Source organism: Nicotiana tabacum, chromosome 6, assembly GCF_000715075.1.
Source record: "Nicotiana tabacum cultivar K326 chromosome 6, ASM71507v2, whole genome shotgun sequence".
Classification (NCBI taxonomy): Eukaryota; Viridiplantae; Streptophyta; class Magnoliopsida; order Solanales; family Solanaceae; genus Nicotiana; species Nicotiana tabacum.
The window spans coordinates 163,210,694-163,237,112 of NC_134085.1; the positions used below are offsets into that span (position 1 = coordinate 163,210,694).

Genomic DNA, 26,419 nt, shown 5'->3' on the forward strand with positions numbered 1-26,419 from the left:
AAAATATTTTTCAAAACAAAAATATTTTGTTGAAAATAATTTTTTCAGTTTTTAAAAAACGAAAATATTTTTTTTCTGTTTTTACCAAAAAAAAATCAGTTTATGCAAATTTGTTTTTCAGTTTTTACAAAAAGAAAATCTTTAAAAAAACTGAAAATAAAAACATTTTTCAAAAACGAAAATATTTTATTGGAAACATTTTTTTTAGTTTTTGAAAAACGAAAATATTTTGTTAAAAACTGATTTTTTTTTTCCAATTTTTCCAATTTTTTTCAGTTTTTACAAAAAAAATATTTTGTTAAAAAAACGATTTTTTCAGTTTTTACAATTTGTTTTGCAAAATCTTTTCGCTATCTACTCAGTTTAGAAAAACGAAAATATTTTACAATTTTTTTTTAAGTTTTACAAAAAGAAAATTCTTTAAAAAACTGAAAATGAAAATATGGTTCGGGTTGTGGTTTTTTTGTAAAACGAGTTAGGCAAAAAAAAAAAGAAATGGATCATTTAAATCTGGTGCTGCCACGTGGCACTCCATCCAAAATAGGGGTATCTTTGTGGAATTTTTACCTCCTATAGCAAAGGTTAACACCTTATTTATTTTAAATAAATACCATTTAAAAAAATTATGTTGTATAGATAACTTTTAAGATTTATAGCAAAATATTTAAATATAGTTACCTCCTAGCCCTAAGCCACTAAATACGTTAATCTGTTACACTTTTTTCTTTCTCTCTCTACTTTGATATATTCCATTCTCTTCCCACATCCCATTAAAATTTTCGATGGCGGAAGGGAAACAATCTTTGTTTGAGTATTGAGCCAAATTTTAGATTCTTTTGAAAGGCGTTCGAATTACGAAGTAGAAGAGGAGGAAGAGGAAATTTGCTAAAACAGCAAAAGCAGCAGCTGGAATAACAGCAGCAATGGCGGCTGTTTCTGCAGTCACAATTGACCTCAAAAATGCCATTTTTTCACAATCCTTTTATATATTCATTCAGACTAGAATTTTTTAACAGTTGAGAGAGAGAGTCGTCGTCAAACTTCGGAACGCAATCTAGATTCTAGAATCATCGACTTCCTGTATTCAGCTAATTGAGTTGTTTCATTGGGCCATATAACTAAAATCATTTTTTTTCTTTGTAATTTAGTGTATCTCGTTGTATTCCATGTATTTCATTAGATTCACTGTCTTTTTTTTATTGTATTTCAATGTATCCCGCTGTATTTTATGTATTTCATTGTATTCACCATCTCGCTATATGCCATGAATGTATTTATAAGTTTTTTTTAATTAATATAATTTATGTATTCAGATGTATTATATAATTTCTATGAAGATTGATATATTTTTTGGGTATTTTTCGGTTGAGAATCTTTTTTATAACTGAAAATAAAAAATTTGTGTGTGATAATTGAGTTTGTTGAGTTATATTAGGAGTCTATTATGTTAATTGATTCATTTTCCATTTTAAAAACAGTGTAATCTTCTATTTCACGCCGTGAATACAGTCGAATACAATAATCTACAATAATCTGTCCAGCTGTAATCCCATGTTTCACTCCATAAATACAGTCAAATACACTCGAATACAACAACTGATTAGCTGGACTTCCCTGATTCATGCCTATTTTTGCTACTATATTCATGAATACAATAGCTTAAATACATAAAATACATCTTATAACCACATAAAAGGTATCTATAATCCGTAATATAGCAAATGGTATCTATAAATGGCTAATTACTACTAAAAGATAGTGCTTTATGAAAATTTCTCTATTTTTGTTCCAAAGTATGACGGTAAGGGTATGGTTAGCCCAATAGTATAACAAAAGGTCAGGTAAACAATATTCAAAAGTAGAGGGATATATTTGGCCATTTGCCGTTGAATTTATATTGAATTTCTTCTCTTTTTTATTTTCATCAAATTTTTATTCTCTCATATTTTAACGGTAGATTTTAAATTTATATTGAATGATGCATAATTATCGTGTAAACAATAAATAATACCAAATAGTCAATGTTATTGCTTAGAAATAACTATATTTTATATTGACTGGAATTTTTAATTTATATTTTACTTTACTTTATATTTTCATTGAATTATCTTATAATAAATGTTTAAATTTATTTTTCTTTTCTAAATAATACTATTCACAAATTGAAACTTTATTGACCTATTTCGTAATTTGATACTTAAAAGTACTTTTTTCAAAGATTAGCCAAACACAATGAGCTTGTAAAAAGCACTACTCAAACGAATTGGCCAAACACAAACTACTATTTTGCAAAAAGTACTTTTGAACAAAAGTTAATAAGCAGTCAGCTTGGCCAAACAAGCTCCTAACTATATTTTTCTCAAAAGTATTTTTCAAAAAAATGCTTCTAAGGAGCAGCTACGTTTTTCTGCTTCTCCAAAACTGCTTCTGCTTCTACTCAAAAGCACTTTCTTTTGGTCTTGAAAAAGCTTGGCCAAACAAGCTATCAGTATTTACATGAGCATGCATCTCCTCATTGAGGATAGTTTTACACCATCACCTATGTAAGTATAACATTTGCGCTCACCTACTACAGCAATTCTGTCCTACCAAGAGGCTCCTACCTTGAAAAGGGAAAACAACTATTTCAAGACTACAACCCATCATCAGATTCTCTCACCATTGATCATTTACTAAAAATTAAATGATTACATCGTATAGATTTGGCTGCATAACATACAGTAAGATTTCTCAAGTCAGACTTAATTTCTGTCCATCTACACCTTGTTCTGGAAGCTAACTCTGCAGAACCACAAACGTCTACATTTAGAGGAAGTGACAAGGGAACTCGTAGCTACAAGAATGGACGATAAAAACAATATGATATCTAAATGGAAGCATTCAAAAGTAGAGATCACCTGGGCACTAATTTACTGTTTCCTCCACATGTTGAGGATTCCAGCTGCAAGAGACTTCAGATTTTTCCACATGGATGATTTGCTTTCAGCTTGTGTCTCAGATTTTTGCTCATTGGATATTTCCCTATATGAAGCAAGTTCATGTCAGATAAGGTCTAAACATAGACTCATCATATATAAAAGATTCTATATGAAAACCAATAAACTAATGCAGGATAGGATACCTCTGATTGTCTGTTGATCAACAATGCAGGTACAAGTATAAACATAATTATGAGCTGATTTAAGATGCCCTAATCTAAGAATGATAAATTCCAAGTTTAACTGCATCAAAAAGTAATCAATTTTACCCCAAAACTTGATGCTTGAAATAATCAACACTTTCATTATTTGCTTGACTAGTTCTGCACCTTGCAAACTAACTGTAATACTGTACAGCCCGGTGCACTAAGCTCCCGCTATGCGTGGGTCCGGGGAAGGCCGGACCACAAGGGTCTATTGTACGCAGCGTTACCTGCATTTCTGCAAGAGGCTGTTTCCACGGCTCAAGTCCATGACCTCCTGGTCACATGGCAGCAATTTTACCAGTTACGCCAAGGCTCCCCTTCACTAAGTGTAATACATTAAAATGATACATACTTCAGAAGGAAAACAAAACAAGTCCAATTTGGTGCAAGTCTCAGTCCAATTATTATTATAATTACCATTGCATGTACAGATTTTTCCCTTTTCTTTCTTTCTTTTTTTTTCTTTTTTTTTGGGGAGGGTGGGGGTGGGGGGGGGGGGGGTGGGGGGATTAGATATAGCATCCTTAAACAAATATTAACACAGATAACCTACAACCACGTTACCTTGTGGGCTTTTCCAATTCAGGTGAATGTTTTTGCTCATCCATCTGCTTCAGGCCATCAAATCTGAAAGTTTCCGTAGTGGAGACCTGTTTTATGTTAGTCTCAAGTTCCTCAGAATGTGAAAAGGTTTCTAACTCTGGTTCAAGAACTTGTGCAGCAGCATCTTTATTATCCTGCATTATAAACTTATTTATTTTACCACATGCAACATACAAGAGGAAACTTGGGGAAATGCAAAAATTCAGATTCATGAACTTAGAAAGGAAGTAGATAGTAAGATAGCTTGGCATGTCTTTTTCCCTCTGAAACCTGATTCTCTGGAGCCCTCAGAAGAAAATTCAAAAGCCTATTTGAAAAATAAGCATGGTGGTGGATAATGATTAAAGTCATTGAACGACTTACAATTACTATAAATTCAAAGTCAAGAACTCTCAACAGGGACAAAAATGTGATCAAACTTCAATATCTCGGACGAACTCAAAGAGCACTGAGTTCTTTGACTAATTACAGTCCTTGATGAATTTTTCTGATCAGTCAAAACATTGATGACTTCTATTTGATTAAAAGCCAGAATCGTACAGGCAATGGGTCTATTCATACTTACACTTCCAGAAGTTCTTGAAGTCTCCACTGCAATTGGAGTTTGTGGCTTTGCCGCTGCCTCATGGTTGCTATTAATATCCCCACCTATCGTTAATGGTTGAGCTTCTTGAGATATGCTTACATCAACTGTTCGTCTATCACTTAGGATTTCTTTGAGTTCAGGTGAGGGCTTCCTATTCTGAGTGAATTCTTTTTCCAATAAAATCCCATTTGTTAACTGACCATCTTCACATTCTCCATGTTTGAGAGCTGTTGCACTGCTTAAAGTCTCTTCAACTTTGGTCAGTAATTTGTCCTTCCTAGTTGCAGCTTCTCCCGCGGAAGCTTCTTTAACCACAGTGACTTTATGTTCAACTGGCATTTTAGAATTGTACAGCAGTTCTTGTACAAGCTTCCTGATAGTGTAATACGAGCCACCAACTTCTTTCATTGCCTCCTTAGTAGGTGGAAACTTTCCACTATTCATGGCTTTATATCTGCAAAATGGATAATAGATGATTAGCTGACCTTAAACTTCAGACTCCACCGTAAAACCTGCAAACCAACTTAAGGACCTGCTTCATTAATGCTTACAAATTACTACATTAGCTATAAGCATTCATTATTTGCACTTGATGATATGTAAAATGGTAAAGGCCTAAAGTCTGATTGACATAAAAAGTATTCCAAAAGAAAAGATAGTCAGGACTACAGGCAACTTTATTCCACTTGAGTACAGAGAAGATACAAAATCTCCACACATCAGCTGTAACATCCTTATAGACAACCAGGATTACTCACAAATAAATTCCAACTCAGTTCAGACACAGGTTCGATGACTTTCAATACGAAGGATCCCGTAATCCAGAGACAACAATACCTTTCAAGAACTCCTAAAGGGCATCCAGGAGCTCTGTCATGATTGACACATCAAAAAAAGGCCATTATTCAGTAACATCGACACAGAAGATAATATATCCAGTAGCCCTTCATCTTTCCGCACTACCACTATAGATTTTCTCCTACTTATGAGTAAATAGAAGAAAATAAAATCAAAGAACACTCCAAGAGATCAACAAACCTAGAAAATATATGCTTCATCTTCCATGAAAATAAGAGTAACATATTCATGTTGATTTAGTAAACCTCCAAAAATCAAAACTCAGTTAGCACACAAATTTTCATTTACACTTCTGTAAATCTGCCCCTAGGATTACCAATTCACTGGGCCATACCCCTATTTTTTTCTTTCAGAGATCAACCAAATAACCAATTTAAGAATGCTATCTTTTTTGCTTATCATCAATTCCATCATTAAGAGAATGAGTTCATTGGTTCACTTATACAGAATGTACTCAAAGTCATGAGCAAGCAGAAGATACAATAAGGATAGTTGTTACTACTAGCTCAAGTTTCAAAAAGAAAATAGAGGTTCCTACTTTGGTTAAGCAAATCCAAAACATTAAAGGAGCCCTTCTGTAGGTAAGTAAAGCAGCATCTTATCAAGTCAGCACAAATATCTAATAGGTCATGCCTTCAGAAAGGTAAGGACACTTGACACTAAAGCCTATCAAACTATTTAGTTGCAACAACTTGAATATAATTTTTCCTTAAGAAAGGTAAGGACAACAACTACTGGGCTTCTTGTTGTTGTTGTTAAAGCATGAAGTTCACATGAAAAGTTAGCAGTAGTTTTTAGGATATGTTAGTCCCAAGAACATGAAAGTGAGAAGGGATCTCACTAGTGTAGACCAATCAAGAGAAAAAGAGCATCATACAACCATTAAAACTCCAGCAGGTCATTCATACAGTACAAAAAGAGGTCATATAACAGGTTTTTGCAGCCAAATTCAGAAATAGGACCCAAAAGGCGCCAAGGGAAAATCCTTCTGATTAGTGGTGGCAAAATGGATAACAATTCAGAAAATGGGTGTGATAATGAACTTTTTAAAAATGGGTCAAATATGGAAAAGAACCATATTATCCACTTAAAAAATTGTTAACCAATGAGTTTAGTTTTTACATTTGTAAAGACTCAAATTGGGGCTTCTTCAAGTTTGGGAGACTAGAAATTCTCCCAATAGTGACCATATCCAAAAGCCATGGATAATATAGATATCCATATTATCCGCCGGTTAACCTGTTTTCTTATTTTTATCCGTATTAAATATGGGTCGGGTTAGATATTTTATCCATTTTTGCATTACTCATTTTCAACCCACCCATACCGCTCGTTTGCCACCCCTACTTCTGATGAAGCATCCAAGGGGAGAGATACAATTGAGGACAATGATTTGCAATAAAACATGTGTTGATTATCTTGGTGCCATATCTTGACACGGATACCTTACACAAGTTATTTATTTGAGGAAGGAAAGGCAAATGTTCCAACAAGAAGTACAATACTCACCACCACATTCAAGAACCCTAACGGAACCTCGCCCTTTTTCAAGCAAATGCATCAATCACCAAATTGAATAGAACAGAGGAAACATTATTTGTAAAAGATGAAGTTGAAGAGCATGTCTTGACTTCCCTTAATGATGAGTAAAAACTAAGACAAAATTATCCAATATCCACTTTTACTTGGCCTCCATATGTAATTTTAACAAATATTAGATTCTGAACCCATAAATGCAAAAGCGTAATGGATTCAGTTGTAAAGAACATAAAGTTTGAACCCATCAAATCAAAATCCTGGATCCACCTCGGGGCCACTAACTGAGACGCACTAAACCCTTGTAAACACAACAAAAAGAAGCAAAGAGTCAACCTAAAAAAGAAGGAAAAAGGATATACTACTTGTTAACAAAAGCTTCCACCATTGCTTTCCTTTCATCCTTTGATACCCTTTTGCGTTGCCTTTTAACTGCCGCTAAATCAGACGGAACAGTGGAAGCAGCAAATGATTTCCCACGAACTGAATTTGAAGCACCATCAACAACTACAACAGATTATGCATGCATTCGTTATTTCCTAGGATTAGTATTTGCTCAAAATGTCGATGATCCCAAAATACTATTTACAGCCAGATTAACCAAAAACAAATACTAGATACTTATGATAGAAATTCAAGAGAAGAAGAAAAATACCTCGTTTGAAGAGATTTATAGAGAGTCGCCGAACAATCTGCATCTCTAAGTATATAAAATCAACCCAACAGTATACACATAATAATATATACTAAAATATTTGAAGTGAAAGCTTTGAAAGTGAAGGAGTTGGCGAAGGAGGGTTTAAGATTCCAAAATTAATCTGTTTCACTTTGGGGACTGAGGTTTAAGACAAGCTCTAGAAAATTATAAGAGGGCGTTTTTTTTAATTTTTTCCCCTTTAAAGGGTTCTTTTTTACTTTACTTTTTTCGGAAAGAGGGCTCTTTTACAGTCAACCACTTGATAACATCTTCATTATAAATATCATTTTTTTCTGGTTAATATCTTTTTATCTATTAACTAGTATCTATAAAAGTGCGCTGCACCTTACTAATGACACATGGTGGTTTAAATCTTTATTTATATGAAAGAAAAAAAATTAATTAATGAGAAAAATATTATTACATTTACATAATACGTGAATTCAAAATGAAAAGATGTCATCAAAACTTACACAATTCATGCCTCTTGATATGACATTTACGAGTAATGACATAGGAATATTATTTCAATTCCGCCAGAGACATCTACAAAGGATAATCCCGCTAGACCATAGTTGACTCTTTATAGTATAGTCTTGAAAGCTTGCTCTTGTTCAGAATTTAGCTTTGATTGTGCTTCATCGGACACTTGTATGACCTGCCTTCTTAATACTATATTAATCTTTATTTACTTTGTGATCTAATTTCTTTTAATCTCTACCGCTCTTTTTATAGAATAAATTTATATAATCATCAATGGTATTGAATCTTACCAACCTTTTTCTTTCTTTTTCTCACACATTTATATTCTTAAAACAATTCTTAATTGTTCTTTAATAATTAAGAAATAATAATTACTTTATAATTTTTCTCATTAAATTTGTTATCTTCTAAAAATTGAATCACAAAAAGAATTCTTTTACATCTTTTTCGTGAAACTAATATTTAGGAGGAAATTACAAAAAATACGATCAAGACAAAAGTAATGTTTATCTAGCACATGAAATTTTTGAAGGATAAATTTAATTCACATAGGGTTATACAGTGATATCTTATTACTTTACTTTATGTAAGTGGCTATTCTTATAAATTTGTGATCTTTGGTTCCAGCGTTGCCGTAGAAATACATATGTGACTACATATAGTTTTGGCTTTAAATTATACAGCAACAAAGAAGAGTTTTGGCTTTAAATTAGTAAAGTATTCCCTTTTTTCTCGCAGTTTTATTAACTTCATAGTTAATTACAATTTTATCTTAAATAAAGTTATTAAATTGCTCAATATTTTAAGGTTATTTTGATAAACTGACATTGTATTCATGCTTTTATAATAATATAGATATAGATATAGATAGATAGATATAGATAGTATGCTCATATAAATTTTCTAAAATTATCAACAATAAGCCTAAAAATTTTGACCAAATATTTTAAAACTTTAATGCACCACATATGATAAAGAATATTATGTTACTTCCAGAATTAAAGATTTGATTCAATTTTATTAAAAGATATCCTTGTATATTTTTATTTCATTGCACAAAAGTTGAAATCTTTGTCATTTAGTTATGACTTTATTAATCATGTATTGGTTTTTTCTAATATTTAATTAATAAAATATGCATATTTTTGAGATTTTAAATTAAAATAATATTTTTATGTTTTATATGTAAAATTAAAAAAGAAAAAAAAGTTCTTGTTGGATAAATTTTTTTATAACAGCCAAATATATCTAAACTTTGAATGTTATTATAGGTGTATAACAACTATTTACTATAAAAGCAAAAAAAATATCAAAACAAATAATGATGTTATAAAGATATTTGAGTGTACTTGGGTTTTATTTTCTCTGTTTTGCTTTATTTTCTAGTACTACAACAATTTTCCAGATTCAGTGGGGTTTTTTTTTTTAACAATTTTTTTTTTCTAATTCCAGGAGGGGACGGAGGGGACGGGTTCGAGCCGTGGAAACAGTCTCTTGCAGGAATGTAAGGTAAAACTGCATACAATAAATTTTCGTGGTCCCCTTTCTCGGATTCCACTCATAACGGGAGCTTAGTGCACCGAATTGCTCTTAATACGTCGGATTGGGATCAAGGAAAGGAAAATAGACAGTGAAAATTGAAATCACATGATCCCCACCCAAATCACTACTCTGTAGGTCTTGGTAGGGATTTTTTTGTTTTGGTTTTTGGGTAGTACCACGATTAACATAAAAAAGAAAAATAATAAAAATAAAATATAAAAAAGACCAATATGGTAAAATAAGCTGGTTAAAATATTGCTTTCAAGATTATGCCCATTATTTCTTTTTCCTTCCAGATTTATTGTATCTTTGAAGTTCAATTAATTTGCACATTCATATATTAAAACAAAATTCAATTATTTTATCCAGCTAGAAAATTTCCAAGATCTATCTTATTATTAATCAAATGTTGGTCATGATATATTAGCACAAATCATGGTCATCATTAAAATTGAGAACATTACAATTTACAACTTACAAGAATGAGAAGCTAAACTCATTCACATAGTTGATCAAGATGTAATGATTCAAAATGTTGTGTTACGTTTTGGGTGCATAGTTCCCAATTAATCATTTGCAAAAGCAGCATATATAGGTAGGCGGATAATTCACTACTTTATTCCATGGTTCAAATTAGAACGTACGTCCCCAGCTCAATCAGCATTGATAATGTTAATTGTGTGACTGTGGAATTAAAATACAAAATGTTATGGAACTGCCACTTTTTGCAAATGAAATTTTTGTCTTTGGTCCCGAAATGAGGTTATTTGTAAAACCTTTAGCCGTCACCTATACCCTACAATACAAACTAAATTCTTAGTCGCCAACCATAAAAGGAAAAAATAAACTTCTTTGACAATGGTATCATTTGACTAAATTCCTTAAATAAAGCCAATGAAAGTAAAGAAATGATTAATTCCATTGACACTGCAAGTCTGAATTCCGCACCGAATGAGTGAGACTCTAGGAACTGTTAGAGAAAAAAATGTCAAAAAAAGTAAGAGGAAAAATTTTCAACAATGTTTTGTTACAACTGCCGCCAACTCTAATCACTCTCATTGAAATCAACTTCATATCCCAATGTATATTATCATATAAGCATAATATTTTAATATAGTATATATTACACTATCAAGAAAAACTTCAATCCTATAAATGTCTATGATTAAGACTTTCCTAGAGTTTTATTATATAGCTGTCAACAACCCCAATAATTGTCATACATAGTTCAACTCCTCGCCCCAAACATACTGCTAATCCTACCAACTAAAAAATTTCAAACATCGTGTTTGTACGTGTCTTGTTTAATACATAATTCTTTGTTGTGTCCGCTTTCACGTCTTCATCTCCGAATCTTTAGCAGCTTTACTTTGCCTTGTCTACTACGTCAAAGCTGTCTAAAATAATATTCATATTATACAAAGAGATAACTCTGTAATGGAGATCAGTATAACACCAATTTTGAACTTTGAACCGTTTTGACACTGGTGTAATTATAGTTATACCCATGTTTTGTATTTCTTCAAGTTGTTCTTCAATTTCACTTCACCTACTACAGGTAAAATTTCAGGCTATTACTTATCTATACTTTTCAAAGTCAAGGGTGCCACGACCAGAATGAGAAAGTTGGCTCCTTTAACGCGTAGGACGATTCTATTTTTCGCGTTGTTTCTGGTGGTGGAATCAGCTGATCAGATCAATGAATTTTATCCAAATGAAAGAGATGCCTTATTGCAGCTTAGAGATAGTGTAAAATCAAGTGTGTTTGATTTGCATTCACATTGGACAGGTCCTCCTTGTTACAAGAACCAGAGTAATTGGGCTGGAATTCTTTGTTCTGATGGGCATGTCATTCACTTAGTTTTAGAAGGAATTCAGCTAATTGGTTCTCTTCCACCAACATTCTTGGAACAAATAACTTTCTTGAAAAAACTCAGCTTTAGAAACAATTTCTTGTATGGTCCTCTATCGAATCTCACAGGTCTAGTTTATCTAGAATTTGTGTTTCTTTCAGATAATCAATTTTCGGGTTCGATTCCAGAAGGGTACATTAAGCTACAAAATTTGACAGAGTTAGAACTCCAGGGGAATAATATTGAAGGTTCAATTCCACCATTTGATCAGCAGAGTTTGATTGTTTTCAATGTGTCTTCTAACAAACTTGAAGGACCTATACCTGAAACTTCTGCTTTACAAAGATTTCCAAGGAGTTGTTATGAAAATAACTCAAATTTGTGTGGTGGGGTTGTAGGAATACCTTGTTCAATACCACAAATTAGTCCACCAAAAGCACCAATTCCTTATATATCTCCACCCCCACCTGGTGGAAAGAAGAAGAAGAATGGTCTTAAAGTTTGGAGTATTGCTTTGATAGCAGCAGCAGCAGCACTTGTCCCTCTTTCCATTATGTTCATTTTACTTGGTTACTTTAGAAGATCTAAAAGAAAAGAAACACAAGGAGAACACAAGGAAGGTAAGACTTACATTTTATTTATTTGAAAGGGGAACCTTGGCGTAACTGGTAAAGTTGGTGCCATGTGACCAGGAGGTCGCGAGTTCGAGCCGCGGAAACAGCCTCTTGGCAAAATGCAGGGTAAGGCTGCGTACAGCCGTACAATTGACTTTGGTGGTCCGGCCCTTGCACATAGCGGAAGCTAAGTGCAGCGGACTGCCCTTTAATCCTGTCTAGTACCATTTTTCCGATGGAAAGGTTATTGCTTAGATCGAATTAGTTGAGCAAGTTATCTGGTGTAGGGCTGTTTTTTCGAATGGAAAAGAGACAAGGGAGCGGGAGTTAGCTGTAATTGAGACACATTTTTCGGATGTAGGATATGGATTTTTTCGAAATAGTGATCATTTTTTTAAACTACGAGAGGGAGGTCATTCAGAACTCGTTGGCTCCAAAGGCGCTAAAGATGATTATTTTGCGACAGGAAGATAACCGATTCATTCCCATTATGACGTCAAAGTCAACCATTTCTAGCTCAATAAGAATGGCTCTAGTCACTCGGCTCTGAACGATGACATATACAACATAGAACTAGATTAGCTATTGAATTGGACTTAAAGATCCACAACTATTTTGGGGGTTTTTTGAGTTTTCTTCTATTCAATTTGGACATATTTCAAAAGGAGAAGGATGGCATGTGATGATAGAGTAGTGTTTATTATTATTATTTCCTCTTTTAACATTTCCAATTTTAATGTTGACAGGAAATATTTCAGCTGAGAATGTGAAAAAGAGAAGGTATTGGTCAGAGAGCACAGAAGATCCAGAAAGAACATTGGAATTGGAATTCTTTGATAAGGACACATCAGTCTTTGATATGGATGATTTACTGAGGGCATCAGCTGAAGTGTTAGGAAAAGGAAAGCTAAGCACAACATATAAAGCAATCCTGGAATCTGGTATTGTTGTTGCTGTTAAGAGACTCAAAGAAATGAATTCATTGAGCAAGAAGGAATTTATCCAGCAGATGCAGTTGCTTGGTAAACTGAGACATGAAAACCTTGTGGAGATGATTTCTTTCTACTACTCAAAGGAGGAGAAGCTCATTGTTTATGAATATGTTCCTTGTGGTGACTTGTTCGAGCTTTTACATGGTTGGTTCATTTACTTTCCTTTTCTTCTTTTTTTGGACAAACATCCAAACTTAATCTTTCCGTACGAAATATCTTAATTTTATCCCCTATTATAGTTTAAGGCTATTTACACTCTTTCCTTTAGCAAATTATCTCGTATTTGTCGACCTCTAGCATGAATTAGACTGGATGAACTCAACGCGTCACATTCGGGAAAATAGAACAACAGCCGGAACAACAGTTAAGTTGTCTTTATGTGGCCTATAGGTCATGCCTTAGAGCCGTAAAATCAGCCAGCCATTGATGTTTGCATCAGGATAGGCTGCTTACACCACATTCCTTGGGTGCGGCCCTTCTCCCGTCTACGTAAATACTAGATGCTTTGTGCACAGGACCACCTTTTACGAGTGGGAAAAGATCCAAATTGATACTCTTTTTTTAATTATGGTTTAAAATTACCTCATTTTATACACCTATAAGATCCAAATTGATACTCTTTTTAATTATGGTTTAAATACCTCATTTTATACACCTATACTTCAAGTTGGACTCTATTAGGCTATAGAGCAAATATAAGACAGATTTACCCACAGCAAGGACATGACAGATAAAATTAAGTTATTTCGTAAAGTAAAGGATGTTTTTATCTTTTCCCTTTTTTCCCCTTAAAATTACCTTTTAAAAAGTTATGATTCTTGGTTTCAGAAAACAGAGGAATGGGGAGACAACCTCTAAATTGGACAGCAAGAATATCAATCATAAAGGATGTTGCAAAAGCTCTGAATTTCTTGCACCAGTCTTTACCATCACATAAGGTGCCACATGGAAACATAAGATCAAAAAATGTTCTAATCCAACAAGACCCCCACAACAAGAATTACCATTCCAAGCTAACAGATTATGGATTCTTGCCTTTGCTACAATCTAAAGAATCCTCAAAGAAATTAGCAGTGGGAAAATCTCCAGAGTTCTGTCAAGGGAAAAAGCTAACAAGAAAAGCTGATATCTATTGCTTTGGTATTTTACTCTTAGAAGTGATAACTGGAAAAATACCAGGTGAATTATTCTCACCAGAAAATGTGGTAACAAGTATTGTTGATGATGATCTTTCTGAGTGGGTAAGAACAGTGGTAAATAATGATTGGTCAACTGATATTTTGGATATGGAAATACTTGCACAAAAAGAAGGGTATAATGAAATGTTGAAACTTACTGAATTGGCTCTGCAGTGTACAGATGAAATACCAGAAAAGAGGCCTAAAATGAGTGAAGTATTTAGAAGAATAGAAGAGATTGAGGTTGAACAAAAGAGATCAGTCACTGATGTTGAAGATGATTCAGTTTCTTAGTTTAAGTTTCCTTCCTAAACTGTAATCAAGAAAGTTAGAAATTTAGGAGGAGGTTTTAGCTTAATAGCAGAGCTAATTAGTTGTATGATATCATTTTCATTCTACAAGCTAATTCTTTGTAGATCTTTGATAATTATTTCCAATGTTCATCTTTTTATTACTTGATGAAAAACCCATTTGAATTAACACATAGTACAATGTTTCTTTTTCATCTTTTTTGGATAATTGTATTATTATTTGAATAAATTCAATAAAAGAATTTTGCCTATGCGACTAATACCAAGTTTGGGTAAAAAGAAGGGTCGCAATTGGTTGATACAAGTTGCATAAGGCCGTATTCACATAACCACGTGTTCCATTGGCACCTATGTATGATGAAACATAAGCAAGTTTTATGACATCGTCACCTAAAAGTAAGAGAGTATTTTTATATAATATTGAATTAAGATGAGCTAAGCGATAAAATTCGTACAACCGACTTCTTGATTGGTATTAGGATGTAGTAATTGCATTCCAAAAAAAAAAAAAAAATGGTTCAGAATTCGGATTCTAATAGGAATACATCCAGAAAATGATAAATATAATCTCCTGACTTGGAAAAAGAGTGATCAACTTGAAGAGTAACCTAAGGATCAGTTATCAAATGAAGAAGTTGGGAGTGTTCCATTTTGTACATAATGCATGTAGTAGCCTGAGGTGGGGCCAATTAATTTTGGCAGCAAGCAAAAGGATGACGATAAAGTTTGAATAAAGCCCATATTTTCTTGAATTTGTTGCAGTTGTGGATGAACATGGGATGAGTTCAGCTGATATAGGAAATAAAAGAGAAGCAACTCGAACATAGGTTTCATTTAATTCAAGTATGTGGATGGAGTTTGGAAGTAAGTCTTTGGGTTTGAGCTTAGGTGGAAGAAGATCAGTAAGAAGAAAACGGTGTTAATTGGATTGAAACAGACACCTATGTAGTACGTGTCAAAACTCATGCACACTTTCACCCAAGTGTCCACTTCATTCCAAACTCCATTTTTGTCTAACTTAACCAGCCATCTACTTCTATTATAACCCCATATATCTCCTTCTTGGTTACCCTCATCTTTCTTTGAGCTCTTCATCTTTATCTTCTCTTCTTTCTTGATTTCTTCTGTGACTTCATATATTCTGTGTGACTTCATTCAGCTTTGATCGCTAATATCTCAAGAAAGTTTCAGAGCAATAATCTTACAGCTTTGATCAGTGATACTAAAGCTGCTAGCTAATTGATTGTGAAAACTGTTGGACCAAAGAGAAAGAGTAAGGAACGTAACAGACAATAATCTATGGCTATGCCAGCACGGAGATATGCATTTGGGAGGGCGGATGAAGCCACCCACCCTGATTCCATGCGCGCCACCTTATCTGAGCTTCTCTCCACCTTCATCTTCGTCTTTGCCGGTGAAGGCACCGTTCTTGCTCTTGGTAAGTGATACCCCATCCGTTTCATTTTAATTTATAGGATGGTGTGTTTAGGTACGTACAGTGTTTAACAAAGGAGGACTTTTAGGCACATGCTACAAGGTAAAGTACATTCTGAACTTGCAGTTATATTGCTATAGAGTAAATAAAAAAACGTACAGATTGAAAAAAGAAACAGAGTATATACAAAGGAACAGCAGGACTATCAATGTATCATCTTAGTTCAGCTATGTTATGCTTTCAATCAGGGGTGAAACTAGAAGAAGCCCGAATACCCGTATTCCGTCGAACTCATTAACTTTTACTCAAATAGTGTATTTGTGTTAAGAAATTTATTAAATATCTACGAATATTGAATTTAGAACTCAGTAGTTAGCATCTAAATTCATCGTTTTAAACTCCAGAACTTATAAAGTTAAAATTCTGGCTTCGCCCCTGCTATCAATCATGATTCCTTACCAAAGTTGACGAGTAGTTCTAACACTATCATTAAAAGCGACAATTATCATGCATGCATGCACAGAGGTTGTTTCACTATGAATACTTGTTGTGCAGATAAGTTGTACCCGGAGACGGCATTAGGAGCATCAAGACTGACAGCGATAGCGCTGGCGCATGCGTTATCGTTCTTTGCAGCCGTAGCCTCCAGTCTGAATGTTTCTGGAGGACACATCAACCCAGCTGTTACCTTTGGTGCGCTTGTTGGGGGCAGGATATCCGTCGTTCGTGCTGTCTACTATTGGTTAGCTCAGCTTGTAGGTGCTGTTATAGCCTCTCTCTTGTTGAGGCTCGCTACTGATGGCTTGGTACATTCTTCTCTTTGTTGTTTTAACATCTTTACTCATGTGCTCTATTATTTGAGATTGAGGCGTAATTGTTGTTGATGCAGCGGCCACTGGGATTCTCGGTGGCAGCAGGAGTTGGCAACTTGAATGCACTTGTGATGGAGATAGTGATGACGTTCGGACTAGTCTACACAGTGTATGCAACTGCCATTGATCCAAGGAGGGGAAGCTTACACACCATTGCCCCTCTTGCCATTGCTTTCATTGTGGGGGCAAATGTCCTAGTGGGAGGGCCTTTTGAGGGAGGATCCATGAACCCTGCAAGGGCATTTGGGCCTGCTCTCGTCGGCTGGAGGTGGAGGAACCACTGGATTTACTGGTTGGGCCCTTTTGTGGGTGCAGCCCTGGCTGGACTTATCTACGAGTATGGGATCATACAGCATGAGGCCGTTCCGCGCCCGACCACCCATCAGCCATTGGCACCAGAAGATTACTAAATGCACTTCGATAGCAGTCTTCCATTTGTGAATAAGAGAGGATTGTGCTTAAAAAACTGAAACTTTTATGTGAAGTTTGTACTCCAGTCTATGGTTGTCTTTTAATTCCCTTCTCTAATGTTTTCAGCATTTGGATACTTCTTTATGTAGTTGCATTTTGTAAGTTTCCCAAAATAAAGACAATGGTCCCAGTAATAGCATTGTACCTTTATCCATGTGTCTATTTTCGGCTTCCTATTTTTAAAGGGGGTCATGTTTGTGTCGGTTCAATTTTTGGGTTTGTTCATAATATGCAGCGTCCAAAGTCCAGTCCTACAAACAGAACCATTATCACTCCCCAAACCTGCCCCAAAGTTATGTGACAATTGGGAAGCGAGAAGATCCTATTCTCGAATGTCCATGCTTGTTATGATTTCTATGAAAGAAGCTTTCCATAGTTGCATACCTAAACTAAGAGAACTCAACATGGTACAATGCAAGACATTTAGCATTTTTTTCCATTCAAAAACATGACCTCATGCTAGGACGCGAAGATCCAAATTAAAAGGGTATATTAGTGAGTAGTGGCCTCTCTACTTCCCAGATTCTATTTGTGCGATCTCTCTCGATTGTTGTTATATGCTAGTGAGTAGTGACTAGTAGTATAATATTAAATGTTCTCTAGTGAACCAGAGGTCTGATCTAGTTACTTGTATATATCAAGGACATCCCATCAAGAAACTCATGGATGTATGATAAGTTAAACTGTTAGGTAATTTCCTTGCCAGTTGAGGTAAGAGTTTGAACTGAATATTTGACGACAGATGGTGGTAGAACAGGATGAATGCCTCGGCTAGGCAGATGGAAACAAATTACAACATGAAATACTGTCGTACATCAAATAGCATTCTTACTTGGAGAATGCTAAAGTTTGCCATAGAATCTGGCAACCCATGGAGCAAGTTCAGTTATATCAGGGGTTCTAGGATTGGAGGCATAATAATCAGACCAATAACAAGGAGACATATTCTCTGTAAGTTTACTATTAGAGTAGATGCAAAATGGCAGCCAGTCTTCTCCTCCATTCATTCTTCTTTTCCGCTCTCTTGGATATGCTAATGGCGCCTGCACATACCTGCGTAGGAGTTCAAAGTGATTCTAAATAATTGGGGAAGCCATTTGTATACTAAAGGCAATGACATATTTAAAAAACTAAAATTCTTGCAAGATTAGTACTATTCAGGTTTCATCAGATACATTACACAATTTTTTAAAGGAGTATCTTCTTCGTTTCATAGAGTATATTTCCAGCCAGATGCATGATTTTCATGGCAAGATCTAATAAAACTAAGTTTGGCCGTGTTTTCAAAAATTGTACTATAATATTAAGTCACATTTCCGTCTTCTCCATCAACATATTCTAAGCCCAGAACTCAGAGGAAAATAATCCAACACTCATGCACACTACATTTTGCTTCAATTAAAAATTCCTTACAACTAGCAGGCATTTAATCTTAGTAAGCTGGAACTCAGGGGCTTACCACGGACAAAGACAGAAGGAAAATTGTCCCAACAACTATTTGGCGGACAGTTTGGAAGTAAAGGAACTCGAGATGTTTTGAAGATATAAGCAACCTTCTCCAGATAATTAAGATGAAGTGTATTCTGCCTTTTTTTGTTTTTGGTGTAAATCAGAATACATAGATGATTCTGTTTCAATTCTAGATGTTTTAAGCTCCTTGAAAGAAGAACAAGGATTGTATCTTTGGTTCTTTTGATGTAACAACTCCTATTTTAGTTTCCAGCACATAGTCTGTGCTGATGATTTTTATGGATATTACTCAATACGTTACCTTCAAAACAACGACCAAAAAAAAAACAAGCAGACATTTAATGTCTTTGAGCAGTCTAATGCATCCAAGAACAGAACACACCTGATACCGTCAAGCTGGACATCCCAGCAGAAGTGGGTGTGACCAAAAATATGACAAGATTTTGTGCTCCCTCTAGCTCCATGTATGTATCTTATTCGGGCCTCAAGAAAGTCAGAACCAATCATCTTTGGAAGGTTGGGATAGAAAAGCATTCTCTTCTCTGGACAGAGCTCTAATCTGCAAAAAGATGACAATTAACAGTCCAATCAGACAACATAATCATCAGCATAAGATGTTTAAGGACTGCAATCTATCAAAAGGATATTTAAAAGCTGGAGTATATACTAGACTGTTCTGAGAAGGGGACTACATCTAATTTCACTTTAGTTCAAAGAAATTTTGTATCAAGCTAGTCATGCACTCCCCCTGGAGAAATCCCAAATTAATAGGAAAAACAACAAACAGAAGATAAATGATGCGTGAGAGTTACTGAAACAACATGTAACCCACCAACCAAAAACAAAAGGGACGAGTTTCCACATGGTTTTCTTCTTATATTTTATAGCTAGCTACTCACATATACCTCCCCTGCATAAAGCGAGAAAAAAATCCTAGAAAAATCACCATATAAAGTAATCCATGCCTCGTGACCACAATCACTTTGGAAGGGGGAGAGACAGCAAGAGAAACGGATGAAGAGAAGTGGCAGAGAGGAAGCACTATAATACAGATCAAATGTTTTTTGATAAAATATCAATCAGATATAGTTCTGTCCTGTAATAATATTGGACAGTAAAGGCTGTATGCTCCCCCATACAACATTAGAGGAGGAGTAAAAAGGAGGATGAAGGATCTCTTTCAATGTATTCTTTTAAAGTTGTTTAATATGACACCGAAGGATAAATTTTCAGCATTTTGTTTCATATTCTTGATCTCTCGACTCTCAGTAGACACAAAGGTGACAAAAGCTACTACTATCACTTAACTTAGCACAATGTAATCTGAGACCATTGAAGAGAGAGTAATAATTATTAGCGCTTGACCGAAAATTGATCCATTACACAGGCTTGGGATACGATACCAATGACAGTAAACTGTACATGCTAGTAAAGTATGTTGTTATCAAAGTACATTAAGTTGGGAAATATGAAGCTATGTTTTCACTAGAGTGATAGCTCCTGTAAGATGCAATATTGCTTCCCTAAAGATAAGATTTTACACATAATCTTCCTGAACCGTGATTCTTTGGAGTAAGCTAGTAGTGCCAGCGAGGTGGAATGTCCACTACTGTGAAGAATGGTAAGTTTTTAAGTACCCATTGCGCCCTCTTCCCCTCCCAATCCCCCCAACCTCCCCCCCCCCCCCCCCCACAAAAAAAAACAGCCAAAGAAAAGGAAAGATAAGTCCCTCTATCTTGATGCATGTATCGATGAAAGGAGCACTAGAGACGCTTAGCTTTTTAACACATTCCAAATCAAAGATTTTTCAGAAGAACTGAGCGATCCAAATAATACCATCATGCCAAAAATGGTAGAGAGAAAATGCATTAGAATCAATACATTCCTGTCAGAATGTATCAATATTCTCATAGTGGCTACCTAATGAAAAGGAGCTTGTCAATATATTCTTTCAACGCACTGAATTATCTATTTTCCATATTTCTTTATTTTTCAGTTCTCTAGTTTATTCAACATTAATAATTTATCAGATACAAAGATAATCAATACAAGAAGCCATGGAGGACAAAGAACTACATCCTGTAACAATAATCGTCAGACCAAAGAAGGCAGCACAAGTGAGTAAGATCTGTTCCAGCATAATTAAACTCTAAAGCATTCATCTCCAGTCAATGAAAAGGTCAATTAGCCCCACATTATGAATATTACTTAAACAGAAGTATTCCAACATATCTTGTTATAGTTTATGAAATGTATGCTCGCTTATGGTAGCTAGTATGGTCAATAAGAAGCAACTGCAGTGAAATCATGTTTTTAGCTGATAAAAAGTACTCCCTCCATCCGATAAAGTTGACCCACTGCATTTCTGGTCCACCCTTCAAAAACTTGACCCACTGCATTTTTTTAGTTTTTCTTTTTTTTTTTTCTTTTTATAAGTAAAACTTGACCTATTTCCAGAATAGCAAACTTCTCCTCCAAGAATTCAACCTAAATATTAACTAATAAAGCCTTGTACTATTTCAAATAATCACATTAATATTGCATTGATAGTTATCTTCAGTCTCGAATATGTATAGATACTCCCATTATCAGTGGTAGTGAGTTACGATGGTAGTTACATTTATAGGGCCATTTGTGGTGGTGAAAGTCGAAATAGTAGTGAAAATGAGGGTTTCAGCCCTTTTAACTCAGTGGCGGAGTAACGGCATGGTAAGGCGTTAGTCATCGGTTCAAATCCGCAAAGTGTCAGGCTATTCATATTACAAAACTTGATGTGATATCTTTTCAACTAATTCATCCTTTCTTGTATTTCAAACAATTTTTCTAAATAGTGTATCTCAAATTATTATTTACACCTTCTCTATCAAATTCAAGATAGTAATCTATTCAAACATTTTACTGTTGAACTCTGAACATTTCAAACTACGTAATCTTTAATGGAGGGAAGGGAGAAATTTTCAGGAGTATCTAACCAATACCAACATTGTTAAATCCTACAAGAAGCCTCTACTGTAGCGCAAGACTGAAGCTTTTCAACCATAATCGACCAAATATTAGACTAGCAACTCAAAGAGATTTTGAAATAGTCTGAGCTACTCACTAACCTTGGAACGAAGTGTGAGAATGAAATTACTTGGTTGCAATTTGCCAGCATTTCCTGGACTGTATCCTGATTCTTGTCATTCATGGCATCAAAATGTGTAGCAAGGGAGTTATCTCCATTTGTGAGTCCGTCAGGCCACTTGCATGCACGGAAGTCCTTACATGCCTGTGCAAAATTTGGTGAGGGTGACTTACATAGTACTAGCATAGAAGACAGAATCAGTAAACTACTACCACATAAGTAAATATGTCTATTAACTGTTTAATAGATAGGAAATTTTTTTGAAAGAACAAAAACTAACTGTCCGAGCATTCCAAACTCAGAAAAAAATAGAGAAATGTTATAAACTAGTAGTAAATGAACAGGCTCAGAACAGTGAAAGTGCATCCAAAGCAACCACAAAAAGAAGAGACACTAAGATAGTTAAATAAAAAAAATGCAAAAGAAGATTCTTCTGGTGTTCGAGTAGTACTCTAGATTGGATGGATCAATACTTGGATTTTCTGTACTTGTTAGGGGGCAACACGTAGTGTGACTGGGGGAGTAATGTAGCTTTGCTTTGTACTTGTTTCTGTACCATCTTGGTACCAGATTAATACAAGACTTTACTTACCAAAAAAATGCAAAAGAAAGATGAGCAAGTGGCTTGCAAATGTCAACTATTATCCCCATATACAAACCTACCCCATCACACGGTGTACTTGAAGTCACCCCAAGGTAATGGGCATATTTTCCTTGGACCAATCAGGAATCTTTTATTCATAAAAACGAATTGCAAAGGAATGCACATCACTTCAGAGCACTGTGTGAGATGGAAGAGCTAATAAATTGACTTATTTTCAGGCTAATTTCAGTGATAACAAGGAGAGCTGTTCATTTCAGTAATCAGCAAGCTAGAGACTGGCACACTCAACTTGCTCATCTTTTGTCTATTTCGAAAGAAGGGACGAGGCCCAAGGTAGAGGAGGGAGAGACTAACATATCATCGAACTAAAAGATTGAAAGTCCTTACAAGGAGAAAGAAAGTGAATCACCAGCTCCAAAGATGGAATGCGGATGCCAGTTATGTCCTTTTCCCTATCAAAGCTCTGGGATAAAGCAGAAATGACATCAAGATGTGCACAAAATGACCCAGCTGCAAAAAGGAAATCGTTTTGCTATTGTACAGTAACATTTACCTCGTGGTACCATGAGAATAGAGGAATAATTGCCAAACCATCGATGACACTAGGATTAGTTTCCACTCCAAGCATCTGACATGCATCAAGCATTTTATCCAGCTTCTGAAGAGAATCAATCTGGGTACGGAGGATGCATCACATTAATCACGTGGTGTTGCTTTTGGATTTACAAAACTACCATTATAGCAGGAAAAGCAGTACTCTAATTCAGTGGCAACAGAAGAAGGGCAAAAAGAAAAGAGGGGAGGAAACACCACCAATGTTCATTCTTAAGTGTTACTTTTTTCTACATGGATGAAGCTTTTGAGACCTAAAGTTAATAAGACTGTCTAAAGGGCAACGTCATTGACTGAGAAAGGGACATGCATCAAACACCGCAACCATAAACGCTTCAAAAGGCGAATTTCTGCTCAGTTAAAAATCTTCATTAGCGACGCGATTCCATGATGTCACAAAAACATTTAAACAAGATACAATTACACATGAATGCTAAATAGCAACAACAACTAGTGACACCTATGATGCAATTCTACACAGTAAATTTGAACTAAATTCTGTAAATCACATCTTCATGGAACGATATGAAGAAAAGCATGCTTACATAATTCTCTTTCTCCCAACGGAGCCAAAGGTCGTGGTTTCCGGGCACAAAGAACACATGCTCAAAACTATCCTTCAAGAGGGACATTGTTAAAACAAACTTCTCATAAGTCTCTGCAACATCTCCTGCAACGAGCAGAACGTCCTTTTTCTTCCCCTTGCTAGGTAAACCATTTACCCATTCCATGTTCTCCAAGTATTCTGTATGCAAGTCTGAAACTACAAAAACCTCCAAACCAACTGTATCCAACCTAGCAGAAGGGATAATCTTATGCCTCGTAACATCCCCCTCTTTCATGAGATATCTCCCGTTATTCTGGACTCCCATACATTTGGGAAGACATCTAGAACGTCCAGGCTGCAGAGTGAAAATCGAACTGGACGAAATTAAGCATAGAACCATTTTTTTCTATCCTCTCCTTTCCTATCTCCTCTACTCTTGCATCAGCTAATCCTACATCAGAAAATCAACGAATTTATTCTTGACCGTGAATAACAAGCTCCTATAAAGATGGTCACCTTTAAGTATGATGCACAAAACATTTTTAATCTCTTAGAATTCAACCAGTGTCAGCCCTAGAAGAAGCCCTTCATCTCAAAAATGCAAATATATAGCCGCAGCCGACACATTATAAATGAATAAAATAGCGATAACTGAAAAAGAATAATTGTCAATTCATGAAGCCAAAACTGTGAATAGAAACAATAAACTGATTACGAATTCGCAGAAACAAGTATAGTAGATAAGGTAACATTTAGAGTAATATTTATTGTAGCTAATTCTGTAAAACCAATGACCATGGCTCTTTTCACAGAAATGATGATAAAGGAGCAGAACAATTGACAATCCTACATATACCTATCAACATCCATTAACCTAAAATTATTCAATTATAAATCACCAAGGGGAATATCATATCATCATTAGGGGAAGTTGAAATAGAAGATAAAAGTACCATGGTATCACTGCTAAATGATCCTCTTCTCTGTAGGTCGTCCGGAGACGAACAAGAAAATACACAATTGTTGGAAACGGAACCCAATTATCCGTAGCCCTATATCTGTTGGACTGGGCGAAATGCGCATTCAACCAATAAATCGTCTTACATGACTGCGTTTTATAAATCGCATTACCTAATGAGCTGAATGCGCTTTATAAATCGCACTAGTGAATGCATTTATAAGTTGCATTTGGAATAATAAGTTGAATGCGAGTTATTAAACATCTTTCGGCGGAAGATGTGTATGAATTGCAGTGGCTAAATGCGACTTGTATAGCTAAATGTAATTGTAAGTTCTCGATTCCAGTTTTCTCTTATATACTATAGATAAATTTTCTTTTTAAAAAGAATAATTTTCATTTAAATTTCTTCAATAGAAAATAACTTATTAAATTAAAGAAAACAAGTTTATCCTCTTATAGTTACCGTTAATCAATTATTATTATTTTCTTTAATAAATACAGAAATCCACTGATGCATATACGTACTTAATATTTATTTATAGTTGAATTTTTTAGTAATAGCTTGTTTGGATGGTTGTTACCCATGGTATTGTATCGTATTGTTACTTTAAATGTGATGTTTGTTTTGATTGTTACATAATTTTATTGTATCGTATTGTTACTTTAAATGTGATGTTTGTTTTGATTGTTACTTAAATTTTATTGTATCGTATCGTTAAATCCGTTGCTATATAACGACGAAATGTGTCACTTTATAAATGACAAGTGGGGGGACTATCTGTATTGGGAAAAATTGAGTTTACATATTAAAGTGGTGTAAAGATGACGTGTCATGACACATAGACTGGTCAAAGAGATACAACTAGCAAAGAGGCACGAGTTGCAACAGATGCGAGCAGAGTCAAAGGAAGAGGCATGAGCGGTTATGTAAAAGACTCAGCGCTCGTGCTTATTTAAGTCCAAGAATTAAGGGGAATGAATCTGACATTACATGGGAGTATAGATACAGTATTTATTGAGCCTTAAATACTAAAAACGTTAGAGAATTTGTATTAAAAGCAATGATTATGTAACGTAGCATTTAATGTCTTTAATTGTCTATAATGACCTTATTAAGACAAAGGCAAAACGCATATCCCCAAAATAGCTATAAAAAGGGAGAGTGGGTCAATTGTAAGACACACGAAAAAACAATCTGAATATACTGGTTTACTTGCTTTCTTCTGAGTATATCATTGCTAGTAAAATTACTCTCTTTCATATATATTTTTGATTATCAGTAACCCGAGTTCTTCTAAAATTAAAGCTTTAACCGAAGTCTCATTTTTTGGTTAAACAAATTGGTTCCGTTACTGGGAATCTGATAATCTACCCTCTTTTAGCTTAACTTTCCTTGTTGCATCAACCATGTCGAACAACAATGACAGCATTCAAGGAAACCAAGAAAACCAACAACTTCAGGGAAATCCACAGGGTAATCAAACCCCGGTCCCTCCTCCACGAGGCTCTCCTCAGCGGTCTCGTGAAGGCTCTCCTGATGGATCTCATACAAATGGAAACGTTCAATTTGAAAATGTTAGAATCTATCGATGAAGCTTTGCAGAAACTAATTGCTGCACAGGTCAGTAAAGCTCTTGAGGCTTTTGCTAGCTAGTTACCTACTGCACCACCCACACCCACTCCAAACAACAACACTTTGGAGAACCCTCGTTCCGGGCTTGTCAACTCAGGTAGCGATGGAACCCCCAATGAATCACAGGAGGGAGAACCAGGTAACTTAGTCAATTCTGATTTACAAAATTTAGTACTAACATTGCAGAAACAGCTCAAGGAGCAAAGTGATCGCATAGAGAAAATATCGGGGGTGTCGCCCGTAATCAAAGGGA

General features: G+C 35.1%; 4 protein-coding genes across 5 annotated transcripts; 2 read left to right on the forward strand and 2 right to left on the reverse strand.

Moving 5' to 3' along the window:
• Positions 1 to 1,911: 1,911 nt before the first annotated feature.
• On the reverse strand, positions 1,912 to 7,617 carry LOC107811478 (uncharacterized). 2 transcript variants are annotated; one of them, XM_075255776.1, is made up of 7 exons: positions 7,423 to 7,617; positions 7,133 to 7,274; positions 5,211 to 5,243; positions 4,353 to 4,827; positions 3,749 to 3,921; positions 2,898 to 3,021; positions 1,912 to 2,781 (listed from the first exon to the last, which is right to left on the reverse strand). In XM_075255776.1, the coding sequence occupies exons 1-6, from the start codon at positions 7,463 to 7,465 to the stop codon at positions 2,910 to 2,912; spliced, it is 978 nt and encodes a 325-aa protein (XP_075111877.1). In that variant the 5' UTR covers positions 7,466 to 7,617; the 3' UTR covers positions 1,912 to 2,781; positions 2,898 to 2,909. The 2 variants fall into 2 exon arrangements, with proteins under 2 accessions (XP_075111877.1, XP_016491899.2); XM_016636413.2 differs by lacking the exon at positions 5,211 to 5,243 and having other exon boundaries at positions 7,423 to 7,614.
• Positions 7,618 to 10,712: 3,095 nt separating this feature from the next.
• LOC107811471 (leucine-rich repeat receptor-like protein kinase PXC1) lies at positions 10,713 to 14,611 on the forward strand. Its single transcript, XM_016636402.2, has 3 exons — positions 10,713 to 11,962; positions 12,703 to 13,092; positions 13,777 to 14,611. The coding sequence occupies exons 1-3, from the start codon at positions 11,107 to 11,109 to the stop codon at positions 14,418 to 14,420; spliced, it is 1,890 nt and encodes a 629-aa protein (XP_016491888.2). The 5' UTR covers positions 10,713 to 11,106; the 3' UTR covers positions 14,421 to 14,611.
• Positions 14,612 to 15,286: 675 nt separating this feature from the next.
• Positions 15,287 to 17,369, forward strand: LOC107811477 (putative aquaporin TIP3-2). Its single transcript, XM_016636412.2, has 3 exons — positions 15,287 to 15,875; positions 16,428 to 16,678; positions 16,762 to 17,369. Exons 1-3 carry the CDS (start codon positions 15,737 to 15,739, stop codon positions 17,152 to 17,154), a joined length of 783 nt encoding a protein of 260 aa, XP_016491898.1. The 5' UTR covers positions 15,287 to 15,736; the 3' UTR covers positions 17,155 to 17,369.
• A 515-nt stretch (positions 17,370 to 17,884) lies between these two features.
• LOC107811476 (uncharacterized) lies at positions 17,885 to 24,824 on the reverse strand. The gene is made up of 7 exons (XM_016636411.2): positions 24,526 to 24,824; positions 23,571 to 24,023; positions 22,967 to 23,086; positions 22,823 to 22,876; positions 21,790 to 21,953; positions 19,068 to 19,244; positions 17,885 to 18,268 (listed from the first exon to the last, which is right to left on the reverse strand). The coding sequence occupies exons 2-7, from the start codon at positions 23,970 to 23,972 to the stop codon at positions 18,058 to 18,060; spliced, it is 1,128 nt and encodes a 375-aa protein (XP_016491897.1). The 5' UTR covers positions 23,973 to 24,023; positions 24,526 to 24,824; the 3' UTR covers positions 17,885 to 18,057.
• Positions 24,825 to 26,419: the final 1,595 nt, after the last annotated feature.